This window comes from Monodelphis domestica, chromosome 1 (assembly GCF_027887165.1).
Source record: "Monodelphis domestica isolate mMonDom1 chromosome 1, mMonDom1.pri, whole genome shotgun sequence".
NCBI classification, from domain to species: Eukaryota; Metazoa; Chordata; class Mammalia; order Didelphimorphia; family Didelphidae; genus Monodelphis; species Monodelphis domestica.
This window is the reverse complement of record NC_077227.1, coordinates 313,342,638-313,357,577: the sequence shown is the minus strand read 5'-3', so window position 1 is coordinate 313,357,577 and position 14,940 is coordinate 313,342,638. Positions and strand designations below refer to the sequence as shown.

The 14,940-nt window shown below is 43.7% G+C and overlaps 1 protein-coding gene across 1 annotated transcript in view; it reads right to left on the bottom strand.

Moving 5' to 3' along the window:
- Window positions 1-12,536, bottom strand: part of PDLIM4 (PDZ and LIM domain 4) — a 103,985-nt gene extending 91,449 nt beyond the window's left edge. Inside the window, exon 1 of the mRNA XM_001371644.5 lies at window positions 12,229-12,536. Coding sequence (XP_001371681.3) covers window positions 12,229-12,438 — 210 coding nt within the window. The 5' untranslated portion in view covers window positions 12,439-12,536. The remainder of the gene's footprint in view (window positions 1-12,228) is intronic.
- Between the last annotated feature and the right edge of the window lie 2,404 nt (window positions 12,537-14,940).

The window sequence follows — 14,940 nt, the reverse complement described above, 5'->3', positions numbered from 1 at the left end:
AAGTCTATCTGGATGATGCCAAAAGTACTCTAGGAGGCAGTATGGCACAGAGGAAATAGCTGTAACTTGAGTCACAGGATCTGGTTTCACAGACTACCTTTAATGTATACTATTTGTGTGTTCTTAGGCAAGTCACCTTCTTAGGGTCTAAGTTTTCTCATCTGTAAAATGAAGGGTTGGGTGCAATCTCATCAGTGCCCACCACTGCAGTGCTGACCTCTATCATGTTGGCACCAAAAGTTGTTTGTTTGTTTGTTTGTTTGTTTTTATCCTTCCCACAGTACTTTTATTCTGGATTCCAGAATTTAAGTGAATTCCAACAACAACAACAACAAAAATCAGTCATCTATTTTTTATTTCTTAAGGGATGCACCAGAGACTCCATTTTTCTAAAATACATTTCACTATAAAGTCCTTTTGAACTTTGAAGGACCTTTGATCAGGAAGAAAGTGGATCTTGGTTCAGCAGAGAGAAACTTCCAGGAAAAATAAGTGGATGAAATGATGCAGACTTTGGAGGGGATTAATTATGTTGGATCTCAAACATATGAGTTCCAAGTACATTTTTCAACATTAAATGGCCATGCAACTAAAATGCATTCAAATGCATTTCCCTCCCCTTGAAAGGCAGATAAAATAATGACTTTGAAGGTGTGCCCTGAATTCTTGTGATTTCTTCATTTCTACAGGGAAAGTAAATGCTGTGCCTTGTACCTATGAGCACTGGGTAAATACTATAGATTGGTTGATGGGTGATAAGATTGATCAGGGAAATTAGTGAATAGTTAGGGATCATGTCCTGCCTTCCATCCCCATTGTTTCTTTTCCTAGGGATAATTCTAAGGGAGGACACTAGCTGTATCACTGAGGCCAAATCATCTTTCAGTCACTGTAGGACAATGTTCTCTGAGTCTTGGTTTTTTCATAATAAAGAGGTTGAGCTAGATGATGCCAAGGTCTCTTCTAGCTATAGATCTATGAGCTAATGACCTCAACTTGGAAAACACCGGGTATAGAGAGTTTCCTTTTCTACTAGCCCAAGGTCTGGGAAGGAGGTTGGAATGAAATTCCATCTCTCCCCTTGCCTCCAGGTGGCTTCATTGATATTATAACTCCAGCTCCTGGTCACCACACTACACCAAGAGATGGCTCGACAGAGAAGAAAGGGACTGCATTAATATCAGGTATGCTCACTTTGAACAGTGTGAATAAAAGAAGGGACTGAATCAGTGAATCCTGAAATGAAGGGAGCCGTAGTTCTATTCATTCTTACAAAAGAGAAAGTGAGAAGCTGGAGTTAAGTAGCCTTGGCATGAAGTTAGAGGATTCATCTTTGGAAAATGAGGCAAAATTCCTGAAGAGAAATTAGTGCACTGTCTACTCTGGAGAGAAAATAAACAAGTTCTTATTCTGAATATACAAGTAAAATAAATGGAGTGAAGCTGGCTTGCAGAAAAAAGACTTCACTCTTTCTTTGGGTCCAACTCTGTCTGTGAGCAGAGGATTGGCACTGGATTTTGTTAAGCTTTCTTATAAGTTCTATATAAATTCTAGAAGATGTCTCTTTTGACTATTCAGTTGGCAAAGAAATTTTATTTTGCAAATTCATTATTTTGCAAAGGGAATTTCTAATTGACGTGTGTTAACAGCATGTGCAACATGTGATATATAAGCTGCTAAAATTCTTCATGGGCCAACTGAAGTATCATCTTCTCCAAGAAGTCATCCCTTATTTCCAACCCCCTTCCAACTTCCCCAGATAAAATCAGTCTTGCCCTCCTCTAATTTTTCATTATACTTTGCCTGACACCTTCTTTGTACATCCTTCACTCTTCCTTGTATCCCAGTTATTTTCAGACTCGTGTTCTCTCCAACTTCCCAGTCCATTATTATCAGTTCTTTGTAGCCTATACAGTGCCTTACACATAGAAGGTGCCTAATGTTGAATTAAATTGGACCTTGAAGTATAAGAATATTTATATCTTGTCCATAACTTATCTCTTTAATAAATCTTGTTTGGTCTAGACCTATGACTTTATCCCTCTGAAGACTGGTAATATGTCTAGAACTAAGTCTTAACGTTATCTGAGGCACAGAGAGGTTCTATAATTTGCTCATTCACTCAGCCAGTAGAAAAGAAGTTGAACTGAACTCAGACCTTTTTGACTCCAGGCAACAGTGGATCAGTGGGGTTTTCTTGGCAAAGATACTGGCATAATTTGCTATTTTCTTCTCCTGCCCATTTGACAGATGAGGAAACTGAAACAAATTAGTTAAGTGACTTGACTAGTTACATGACTAATGTAACTGGAGCTAGATTTGAACTCAAGTTTTCCTAATTCCAGACCCACTGATCCACTGTGTCACCTAATTGCCCCTTTCACAGTCTATTACCCTGCTTCCCTCCAAAAAAGAGAGTTTAAACTATAAAATGCTTTGCTGGAGTCTAAGTAAACTATATCTACATGCATTGCCTTAACCTACTAAAGTTTCTCCCATGTTGTTTGCTTTGGGACCTGTGATTGGAGAGATGTAAGCTAAGCAATAGCAAAGGTCAGTGATGGAAAATCTTTTAGAGACTGAGTGCCCAAACTATAACCCTCATTCCACATGTGAACCCCCGTGCTCCACCTTACCCTAGACAGGGGAGGGAGGAAGTGCTCCCATTGGGCTGCTGAACAGAAGGGTGGGTGATGAGAAAAATGTCCTCAGGCTCATGGAGAGGTGGAGGAGGATAGCTCCCTCCAGCACATGTGCCATAGGTTTGCCAACACAGGCATAGGTTGACAGATTCAGAACTGTCTGAATGAGCAGACCAAAAGAATAATCATTAATGGGATGATGTAGGTTTGGAAGGGTATCTATAGATTATCTCAGGGAAGTGCCCTTGGATCTGTATTATTTAACATCCCTATTTACTAATTACTTGGATAAAGACACAAATGGCATGCTTATTAATTTTATAAATGACACAAATCTTTAAAGACTAATGACTATATTTGTCACAAGGGAGGATCCTATACAAAGGAATCTTTGGGAACTGACAATGACACCAAAAAAAGTATATTTTTTTCTTTTTGTAAAGAAAGGATAGCTAATATGTTTGAATCATAAAACTAAGCCTGGAGCATCAGTACACATCTCAGAAGATGAAATTTAGCGGAGTATTGTTGCATTCAAGAAATCAACTTCACAAGTACAAAGATAAGAGACACATGGCTAGAGAGCAGTTTGTTTCAAGAAGAATTTAGCCAGGGGCAGCTAGGTAGTTCAATGAATTGAGGACCAGGCCTAGTCAGGAGGTCCTGGGTTCAAATCTGACCTCAGGCACTTCCTAGCTGTGTGACCCTGGGCAAGTTACTTAACCTCCATTGCCTAGCCCTTACTGCTCTTCTGCTTTGGAGCCAATATACAGTATGGATTCTAAGATGGAAGGAAGGTAAGGGTTTTAATTTAAAAAACAAATAACTCAGCCATTTCAGTGGACTGAGTGCTCAGTATAACCAGCAGCATGATATGCTAGCCAAAAAGAATATGACCTTCAGTTATAGAGAGAGGATGGTCCGGCTTGGCTATGGTCTAGCCAGACCACCCCTGAAGCATCCTGTCTACTGCTGGGGACACATTCTACAGAGGAGATCAGCAAAGTGGAGAGAAGCAGAGAAAAGCATCCAGGATTGTGCTAAGCCTACGTAAGCCATGCCATAAGAGGGCTGGTTAGAAGACCTAGGGATGTCTAGAACAGAGAAATCTCAAGACATACAAGCTCTCTCTGAGCAATGAATGTCTGTCCTATGGGGTAGGGCGATAAAATATTAGACATTCTGCTTGACAGAACTAGTAGCAAAGGGTGGAGATTGCAGGAAGTCAGATTTAAGCTCCATGTAAGGAATAACTTCTTAACAATTAGAGCTGGAGGAAAGTGAAATGTGCTGTCTTTGGAGGTGGTCTGGCACCATTTGCAATCTTCACTTGAAGACCAGATGGCCATCCTTCACCTAGATGGCCCCAGAGGTCCTTGCCAACTGGAAATCCTACAGTTCTCTGACTCAACTTTGTATCTTCCCTAGGGCTGCACAGCATTTTCTGTACACAGTGGACGCTTACCACATTCTTTCAGACATGAACTGCACATCCTCCACAAGCTTCCCTCCTCCTCCACGGCTCCAGACCCAAGGCACTGCTGACTCTAAAATCCCGGCCTGGCACTTGCTCACAGTAAACAAAATTCTGGTTTCACCTGAAAGTCAAGCCAGTTAGCTCATCGATGCCCATGCCGAGCTAGCTATATAGGGAAAGAACGACCCAAGGCTCCTTCCCTATGGAAAACAAATTATCGCTCAGATTTAACACGAGGCTATTGGAGAAAACCTGAAACCCTTACTCACAGATTGGCAATGGCCCCAAACCAAGCCTCAAAGCCATTTCCTTGAAGTTAGCACTAACTCGATGGAGGGGCTGTACTTTTTTTGTTTTGTTTTGTTTTTGTATCGCATCAGCACCAGGCAGGGTGTAGACTGAGTAAATAGGCGCTTGCAAGCTATTAAAGCCTACATTCCATGTGGAAGTTGGAGAAGCCGCAAAAGAACTGGCTTAATCAGAAAGCTGCTCAGTGAAAAGAATTTGCAATGAAAACTGGTTTGTGGAGAGACAAGGAAAGCCCATGAAAGGAGGAAAAAAGCAAGGATTGATCAAATTGCAGGACCTGATAATGGGGGTGGGGGGTGGGAGGAGTTTTGAGTGACTCAGCAGTTCAAAATCATTTAACAAGAATTGTGGCTTCTACCCCTGGTCAAGCAATCAACTATCCTGATAGAGAGGCTTGCATTTGGAGACAGAGGGACTAGGTGCAAATCTTGATTCTGCCACTTAATAGTTGGGTGACTTTGGGAAAACAACTTAACCTCAGTGGCTTTCAGTTTCCTTATTTGTAAAAGGGGGGCGAGGCCAGGATTTAGAGGACCTCAAAGGTCACTTCTAGCTCTAAATTTATGATCAATGAGCACTCAGGATTCCCTCACTATGTGCTAGGCACTGGGCATATGAAGTCAAAAATGAGAGTGCTTAGCACATGTTTACAGATAAGCAAATATATAAATGGAATACACTGTTATGGGGGGAGGGGGGGTTCACTAATTACTGTTTAAATCAGAGTAAACTTCTTTTTAAAAATTCTTTTTTTAAAAAAACCATTACCATCTGTCATAGAATCAATATTTTGTGTTAGTTCCAATGCAGAAAAGCTAGGCAATGGAGGATAAATGACTAGCCCAGGGTCACACAGCTAAAGTATGGGAAATCAAATGTGATCTCAGGACCTCCTGTCTCTAGGTGTAGCTCTCAACTCACTGAGCAACCTAGTTGCCCTGGCAAAAGCCTCTTGAAGAAGATAGAACTGGAATCGGTCCTTGAACAGAGTTAGGAGTATCAAGAGGCAGAGGCAAGGAGAGAAAGTTACAGAGGCCAGATAAAAAGTATCTATATGTAATGGTCTCCGGGATGAATTACAAATAAACCCAGGGCAAAGTTCAGTCCCATTGTTACCAAATCCAGATACATTCCACAAGCTCTGTATCCAGGGTACTAGGCAAGGCATTGATAAAGAATTCAAGGAAGGAAGGAAGGAAGGAAGGGAGGAAGGGAGGGAGGGAGGAAGGAAGGAAGGAAGGAAGGAAGGAAGGAAGGAAGGAAGGAAGGAAGGAAGGAAGGAAGGAAGGAAGGAAGGAAGGAAGGAAGGAAGGAAGGAAGGAAGGAAGGAAGGAAGGAAGGAAAGAAGGAAGGAAGGAAGGAAGGAAGGAAGGAAGGAAGGAAGGAAGGAAGGAAGGAAGGAAGGAAGGAAGGAAAGAAGGAAGGAAGGAAGGAAGGAAGGAAGGAAGGAAGGAAGGAAGGAAGGAAGGAAGGAAGGAAGGAAGGAAGGAAGGAAGGAAGGAAGGAAGGAAGGAAGGAAGGAAGGAAGGAAGGAAGGAAGGAAGGAAAGAAGGAAGGAAGGAAGGAAGGAAGGAAGGAAGGAAGGAAGGAAGGAAGGAAGGAAGGAAGGAAGGAAGGAAGGAAGGAAGGAAGGAAAGAAGGAAGGAAGGAAGGAAGGAAGGAAGGAAGGAAGGAAGGAAGGAAGGAAGGAAGGAAGGAAAGAAGGAAGGAAGGAAGGAAGGAAGGAAGGAAGGAAGGAAGGAAGGAAAGAAGGAAGGAAGGAAGGAAGGAAAGAAGGAAGGAAGGAAGGAAGGAAGGAAGGAAGGAAGGAAGGAAGGAAGGAAGGAAGGAAGGAAGGAAGGAAGGAAGGAAGGAAGGAAGGAAGGAAGGGGGAAAGCATTTATTAAGCACCAACTAGGTGTTAAGCAATGTATTATGTGCTTTTTAACTCTTATTTCATTGGATCCTCACAACAACCTTCCAAGGTGGGTGCTGTTACTATTCCCATTTTATAATTGGGGAAACTGAGGTAGACTTGCTTCAGGTTACATAGCTATTAAATATCTAAGTCAGGATTTAAATGATGATCTTCCTGACTCCAGAACCACTGCTCTTTTGGACTGTTTCCAAAGGAGCTACCTAGCTGACTTTTTTTTAAACCTTACCTTCTGTCTTAGAATCATTACTAAGTATTTTTAATGTTCAAGTAGGAAAAAGTGAATTCCAGGAATGAAGGACAGCTTAGACAAAGAAGCCTAAAGATGTGGAATTCTGTGTTTGGAGAACAGCAAATAATCCCATTAAGCTAGAATGAAGGGTGTATAAAGGGGTTATTCTGGAAAGGCCCAGACTGTGAAGGGCTTTAAAATTAAAGCTGAAGAATATGTATTCCAAAGGCACTAGGGAGTTATAACTGAACAACTGGACAACAGCAAAATGGAAACAATGACAACAGAATGTGGGTAGTGACCTGTTCCTGCCACTGATTCATTGTGTGGCACTGTCAGACATTCAGTCTTATTTCTCTCCTTTATTTTCTGCTTCTTCAACAAGGAATGAAGTGGGAACTGGCACCCTGCTGGCAGCTCGTATTTGTTCCTCATCACCTCTGTATTTTTTTTTTTTGTAGTCAAGAACTATGACTTCATTGGTAAACTCCCAGGGTGGAAATTCCTTCTATCAATGCAGATGACAACCTGTTCTGCAACTTATAACCTTAGAGTTGCCCAAATGTACTGGGAAGTTAAATGCTTTATGGTCCATTATGTCCTGATGCCTTTTCCAAACTCAATATTGCCATGACTGAGCAGTGGAGTTTATGAAGTCAGTCCAAAATGCTAGCTAGATGCACACACCAAGCACAGATATTCAGATACCTAGCCGCTCAACTGGGCTGGATCAATCTGTGCTAGAGAGGTATGAGCTAGGCCAAATAGACAGCCTAGGTATGCTAGAGAGGAAAAGAGCATAAAGAAAAGTAAGTGTATGCTTAGGACTGGTTTAAATCCACTTTAGATTAGAATCTTTGAAATATTTGTTTTTCACCAAGAATGGAAGCCACATTTTCTTTTCTTCCTTTAGTTCTTTGTATTTGATGTTCCTTAGATGAAATTTTGGTTAAATTGTGCCTTGGTTTCCCCACCTGAAAAAAGGAGAATGCTGATTTAAAAAAAAAAAAGCTAAAGACCTTTACCCAGGTCCTCTATGGAGATACCTATTGTTGGGTAGGGGCAGGATGATCTCACCTGGAAGAGAAGGGATACCTGAGCTCCACATACACAAGGTACAAACCAGTCAAAAGACTACCAAGGAACCAGGAATGACAATCAATATAATCAGAAGGAAATCCTCCATGAATGTTAGCAAATGACTCTTCAAGACCTTTAGGACCAGTTTCAAGGCCTCAAGAGCTCTGAGAGGAATGGTGAATTCTTGCTTCCTGCTATCTTGGACAAATTGCTTATCTTCTCTGGGCCTCATTTTCTTTTTCTGTATAATGAAAGGGTTGAACTATAGAAGCTTTCATTTCTCCCCCAGTTCTAAATCCCATGATTTGACTTGGGCCTAGCATTGCCTGTGCCCACCCAAAGGAACTAACACAAGACTCCTATCCTGGCCAAACCCTATCTCCAGGATCGGCTTTCTGAAAAGCTCTGACATGGATGGACTAGAAAGCCTAGCCTCCTCTTCACTCCTAGTGCAGCTGATTCACACTTTCCCATCTGTGTAATGGGTAGCTCCCTCTGATGTGGGTTGAAATTCTTGAGACAATTAAAGACCTGAGCATCTGACCAGTTTCCTCCTTGAGTAACTGTGCCCTGAGACAGAGCTCAGCATTCCACTAATGTTAGAAAATTGTCTGCTTCAAGGAGCCAATTCACTATTTTGGTAGTCTGGCAACACACACACCCTGCGCCAAACCCTAAACCCTGCCTGGTCACAGTAAGCACATGTACGCACACAACACTGATAAAGCCACAGCCCACATGCCTTTGGAGAGCAGTTCTGACATCAGACATTCTATTAAAGGACAGAAGTGCATGGATCCTATAAACTGCCCCATTTACTAGTAACTCCCCCTATAATCTTCCAGTGCTGGGCCTTCTTCTAGGAAACAGATGAGTACTATGGAATAGACAATGCTTCCACACTATTATTCATTTCTCAGTCCTTATATGGCCACTTATGCTGGGGCAATGCCTCACACTGAAGCATAAAATCAGTATTTGGCTGACCGAAACTGCTTACAGCACAAGCAAGGACAACTTAAACTAAACTTACTATTGGAGAAAACAAAGTGCTATAGATCTCATGAGTTTACTGGCTCCAATGGAGCAAAGAATATTTAAGACTCTGGAGACAACCTAATCCAATCTCCTTACTTGATAGATAAGGAAACTGAGGCCCCAAAGAGCAGAAATGAGTTTCCCAAGGTTGCACAATTGGGCAGAATTGGATTTGAATCCAAGTCTTTGGACTATGAATTTACTGCTTGTCTGACCTTTCTTCCTTCATTTCCTTCTTGTCTTCCTTCCCTCCCTTCTTTCTTCCCTTTCTCCCTCCTTACTTCCTCCATTCCTCCCTCCCTACTACCTTCTCTCTTTCTTTCCCCAGTGCTTTTTCCATGACACATATCTCCTACACTCCTATCTGCTTGCCTCCTGCCCTCTATTTCAGGCTTGACCAGAGACAGTGCCTCTCTGACAATATACACAATGACCACAACATTGTAAACCTAAAGACCAAACAGATCAAAGTTTTGTTGTTGTTTAGTTGTGTCCAACTTCCTGACTCCATGGACCATAGCTATCCACGGGGTTTTCTTGGCAAGACTATTGGAGTGATTTTGCCATTTCCTTCTCCAGTGGATCCAGTAGATACTTTTGTCAGGCAATCATTCAGAGGTTGTGACTTGCCCAAGGTCTTAGGCTAGATGTAAACTCAGGTTTTTCCAGTGCTCCTAACCATTAAACCACAGTTACCTCTCAGTTAAAACTGAATGCTATATAATTATAATTGTCAAACTTAGGTTTGAGAAAACTTTAGAAAAAAACATCTCCTCTTGGTTTTAGGACCATTTCACTGAACTTTGAACAGGCTGAATCAGGATGAGGTCACAGGAACAAAGATATGGAAGGCCGGGCCCCTAGTCATACCTAGATGAGCCCTTCAAGGCCTTACCCTGTCAAAAGTATCACTTTATCAAGGACAAATACAGCTGTCACATCTGATCCAGAACCCTTTCTTTAGCTGGTACAGGTTGGATCCCATCATTTGAATCCTGCCTAATATAGAACAATCTTTTAATACAAAATCTACTTGCCTGAAATTAATTCATTTAATTATGACATTCTAGACTGTTTTCCTCTGTGACTGGGTAGAGCACTTATAAGTCTTCTCCTCTCTTTTTGGCTTAAAAAAAAAAGGACAAAATGTACCTCTCTTTGTTGTAGAGGGTGGAACAATAGATGTAGAATTCTGCATATACAGCTAGACAAGGTTGATGTGTGTCATTTTAAATTTTGGTTGATGGCTATTTGAAGGGGAAGCATATATTTGGAAATTGTGATATAAAAACAAAATATCAATAAAAACAAGATTTTGAAACACAGCTGAGCTAGATTTTGAAGGCTTCCAAGTCCTATAATATTTTTTGGAACTATTTTCAAGTTTTTAAGAGTGAAATAGCTTCTTTTAATCTAAATCCTACCAATGGGACAAATTCCACAGACCATACCAGAGTGGGACCCCTCTAGGCCTTGCATCCCCCAACCCAAGCAGTCTGTGAAATTCCTTAGCCTAAAATGTTGATGCCTGGAAGGCCAAGGACTCCCCCGTGGGCATATCTAGTTTATGTTGTTTTAACAGATGTCAGTGTTCCTTAGCTCCCTCTGCATGAGCAGCTAGTCAAACTCATCAGTTGCCTTGAACACCCCCCCCCCCTTTCTGTTAAAAGAGACCAATGGGCCCAGACAAGTATCAGCACAAGCAGCCTCTGTTAACATACTGCATTTGGTGGCCCAGGCAGGGACCCTCACTCAGGCACTCTTGAGTCCTTACCCCTTGGGCCAGTGTAGATTTCATGAACAATCTTCTGTTTATAGAAAAAGGAAAACTCCATCCTTTTACAGCTGGGTTTTCTCGGGAGGCCAATGGCAGTTTTATGGGCCGTTTTATCCCCCCTGTTCCAAAGAATTGGATGCCTACAGAGCTCCAAGGACACAGGATTTTCCCAAAGACAAAAACTCTCTACAGCCATCTCCAGCTCTGGGCCAGAGTCCAGTCCCTGCCTTGCTCAGAAACTAGGCAAACACTGCCTCTTTCCCACCGCCAGCTCCTAAGGTCAGTGAAGCTGATTAAACAGGAGCTGACATGGAGATGTGAACACCTTCTGCAAATGTGTGACCCTCTCCTGCCCTCCTGTGCAGCTGGGGGTGGGGATGGAGGAGGGGGAGGGATGGTGCTGAGAAGGCTGTAAGTTCTCCTCCGTGCAGTTGTCTACACTTAACAGGGCAACAGAGGAGGAGGAGGAGGCTTCAGATTTCCCACCGCCCTATCAGACATGCTGAGCCACAGCATCATCTACATCAGGACGAGCCCAAGCTTTCCTACACAAATTTATTACGCACCTATTCTGCACAGTTTGTGTTAAGCACTGGAGAGGAAAGAAAATGAAAATCGTCCATGCATCTAAGGAACTCCGGGACTGGGGAAGAGGAATTAAGTTCAAATCCAGGTGATTTCTTAAACATAAACTTATTGCAGAGGATTAAGCAGGGTTTTCTTTTGCATCCCCACTCTGCTATGGAAAATACGATTCAAGTCACCTGCTGCCAAGGGTACTGGACACTTTTCGGCTTCTAACGAGCAACCCTAAGCAGGGGTCACTTGGCTCAGAGTCCGGTCTCCCCATTGGCCCGTGGGTTCCCTAAGGAATCAGGTCCCCTTCTCGGTCTCCTCCCCATCGCCTAGTAGCAGGCTAGTCACACTGCTGGGCGCTATGATTGATTTTTCTAGTACCTAAGATTGATCGTGGGTGGGGGAGGTAAATTCTGTTTCTCGCAAGAAACAAAACTGCCGCCAGACCTCACACGCCAAGGGCACATTCCTCGTCACTTCTCCCCTGGGGTCCCGAAGAGGTCAGGGATATGCGGGATGAGAGGGATTTGGAAGTATATTCAACCCAACCTACCCGGGTCAGAAGCCTGGGGGATAAGGGAGAGTGCTTCTGTGAATCTAGAGGATCTCAGACTAAAGGTGCAACTCCACGGGGCGCCCGGTTTGGTTAGGGCCTCAGAGTTGCATCTCCTTTGATCCAACAACACTTCGTTTGAAAAGCACACAGATTGCTCAAAGTAAGTTCTGCCAGTAGTTCTAGGACAAGAAAAAGGGGGACCAGAGGCTGCAGACTTCCCTGGCCCGGCAGGGCTGGCTGGGCTGGCTGGCTCCCGGGCCCGGCGCAGCCCTGAGCACAGAGCGCCTGGAGCATCGCGCCCTGCGCACGGTTTCGAGGTTCAGCTGCTAAAACCAACGAAGACTCGGGACCAGTGCCTCCTTCTCACTACCAGGAGCTAACCCGGCAGAAACCTTGGAAGAGGCTTTTCTTTTTTTTTTTTCCTCTGCAAGGGCTCAAAGGCGGGCGGTGGAGAAAGGCAGCCTTTCACCGTCCCTCACCCGGCGCCCCAGGCGCAGATCGCCACTCTAGGTTCGTCCCCCACCCCCGCAAGGTCTTGAGAGTGCCTTTGTCCCCAGTACCCTCCCAGTGATCTCCCTCCTAGAATCCCCCTCCCCGGAATCCCCTCTCGCGGGCCCCGGACTCACCCGGGAGATGGTGAGAGCGGTACTAAAGTCCTTGCCGCCCACCAAGCGGAAGCCCCAGGGTGAGGGACCCTGGAGAGTGACTGTGTGGGGCATGGCGTCTCCGGGGGCCGGGACACCGGGGACCAGGACAACTGGGGCCGCAGCCGCGATCCCGCCACTGCCGCAGCTGCTGCTGCTGCCTCCGGGCCCCCTCGGTCGGCTCCGGTGCATCCCCAGCCTGCTCCAGTCCCTCCCCTCTCTCCTCCTCCTCCTCCTCCTCCTCCTCCCCTCTCTCCTCCTTCTCTTCCCTCTCCCTCCTCCTTTCTCTAGCCCAGGGAACGCCCCCCATCCCTTCCCCCCCCCCCCCCCCCCCCGCAAGTCACTCCCAAAGCCTTGATCTCAAACTCTGACAGGTCAGACTACGTTCGGGGAAATTTCAGGGAAATTTCCTCTCCCGCCCGGCTAGAAATCAAACCGTGACCCCGAGGGAGTCGGGCTTCAGAACTCCCCGAATACGTTCCAGGACCCCTATATTTCTCTCTTCCTCCCACCCCCTCATTCCTTTCTGTAAAGTCGATTCGAAGTACCGGTCCTAGGATGCCTGGGTTGCGCACCTTCGCTACGGGAGGTTGGGAGATCCAAGGGGGAAATCCTGGGCACTTCTGCCACCCGCCCCCAACCTCCTCAGGCAAAGAGCCAAGTATATTTCAGGGACCCTGAACTCCGGAGGCATCCAAGTTTTACCGCTACAGGGTTACAGATAATCCGAAACCGTGGTAATGCAGAAGCCATTTAAATAGTGCATTGATCAGAGCTGAGTGATTTACAGTCTCCTGGAAAGTCTGTTTTTGGAAAGCAGGAAGTCCAGGGGACAGTGACTAACTCAGCAACCCACCTCTTTTTCCACCCCATAAATCTGGATGAATAAAGGCTCTTGAGCTGACAGATACCTTTATTTGTTCTGTTCACCCCGCTGCTTCCCTAGCCTGCCAATCTGCCCTATCTGGAAGACAGGAGACCTAATGGATGCCAGATTCTAAGGGAAATTCCCAGGAAGCTTCAGATTAGGAAATCCCATCTTCCCCAGGGAGTCCCTGGGGCCGTTGTGTTCTCCACACAGGTGCTTTTGCACCCTAGATTAGAAGAACTGGACCCTGAACGGCTCCAAACAGTGGTGGGGAGGTTAGGGCAGGACATAAAGTAAGTGCATCTTGGTTGAGTGAGAGCTCTCTCTGCTTCTTGGGGTAGGTGAGAGTGTAGAAATGAGGTAGTTAGGGATGGTCTGGCCTCAGACTTCCTGATTAAGGGTAATGACCCTTTCACAGGGTCACAGAGAGTCAAACACAACTCAACAGCACACATGTAAAATCACATATGTATATGATTTTGCTGAAATGAAATGAACTGATTAAATTCTATTAAACAATCAGGGGCAGCTAAGTAGTATAGTAGACAGAGTGTTAATTCATATGTGACTTAAGACACTTCCTGGCTGTGTGACCCTGGGCAAATTACTTATCCCCAATTGCCTAGCCCTTACTGCTCTTCTGCCTGGGAATCTATATTGGTTCCAAGACAGAAAGTAAAGTTTTGTTTTGTTTTAAAAAAAAAAAGAACTTACTGGATACTAGGAGTTTTTGCCCTAATAAACTTACATTCAATTGGTCAGAAACAATTTGTACATAGAAAATTAGATACAAGAGCAGTTTGTATTAGAACAAATAGTTCCAGAAGCAACAACAAAAAAAAAATTACCTTTCTGCTCTTATGGATAGAAGCAGTATTCAAAACTAAACAAATGACAGAGAGGATCATAAAAGATTAAAGGGACAATTTTGAATATTTAAAGTGAAGTTTTCGCACAAACCTAATGCAGTTAAAATTAGAATAGAAACAGTAACAGAAAAATCTTTACAGCAAGTTTCTCTAATAAAGCTCTCTGAGGGCAGCTGGGTAGCTCAGTGGACAGGGGCAGCTGGGTGGCTCAGTGGATTGAGAGCCAGGCCTAGAGATGAGAGGTCCTAGGTACACAGTATTAAAGATTTAAAAAAAAAAAAGCTCTCCTATCTGAGATATAAAAGGAACTAATTTACTTTGATAACTCATTCCCCAAGAGATAATTTGGCAAAGGATATAAAAAAAAAGCAGTTTTCAGAGGAAGAAATATGCTATTAATAGCTATTTGAAAAATGCTCTGAATTATTAATAATTAGAGGTATACAAATTCAAGCAACCCTAAGGTCCTACCTTACATCCATTGGATTGACAAAGATGACAAGAGAATAAAATGGCAAATAGAGGGACTGTTTGTCTAGTCTTGAAAGCAATTTGGAACTATTCCCCCTAAATTATTAGTCTGTACATTACCTTTGACCTAAGTAAACCACAGGAAAGGTAGGTATAAACATATATTTTTTAAAAATTGATTTGGAATCAATACTGTGTATTGGTTCCAAGGCAGAAGAAGGGTAATGGGGTTAAGTGACTTGCCCAGGGTCACATAACTAGAAAATATCTAAGGCCATATTTGAACCCAAGACCTCCCATCTTGGCTTGGCTCTCAAACTACAGAAGCTCCTAGCTGCCTCCTATATAGACATATTTATAGCAATTCTATTAGTAGTAGCCCCAAACTGGAAACTAAAAGGGAATTCTATTGGAGAATAATTAAACAAATTATAGTATGTGAATAGAATAAACAGAGAGATGGCCATAATCCTTGTTCTTGCTATC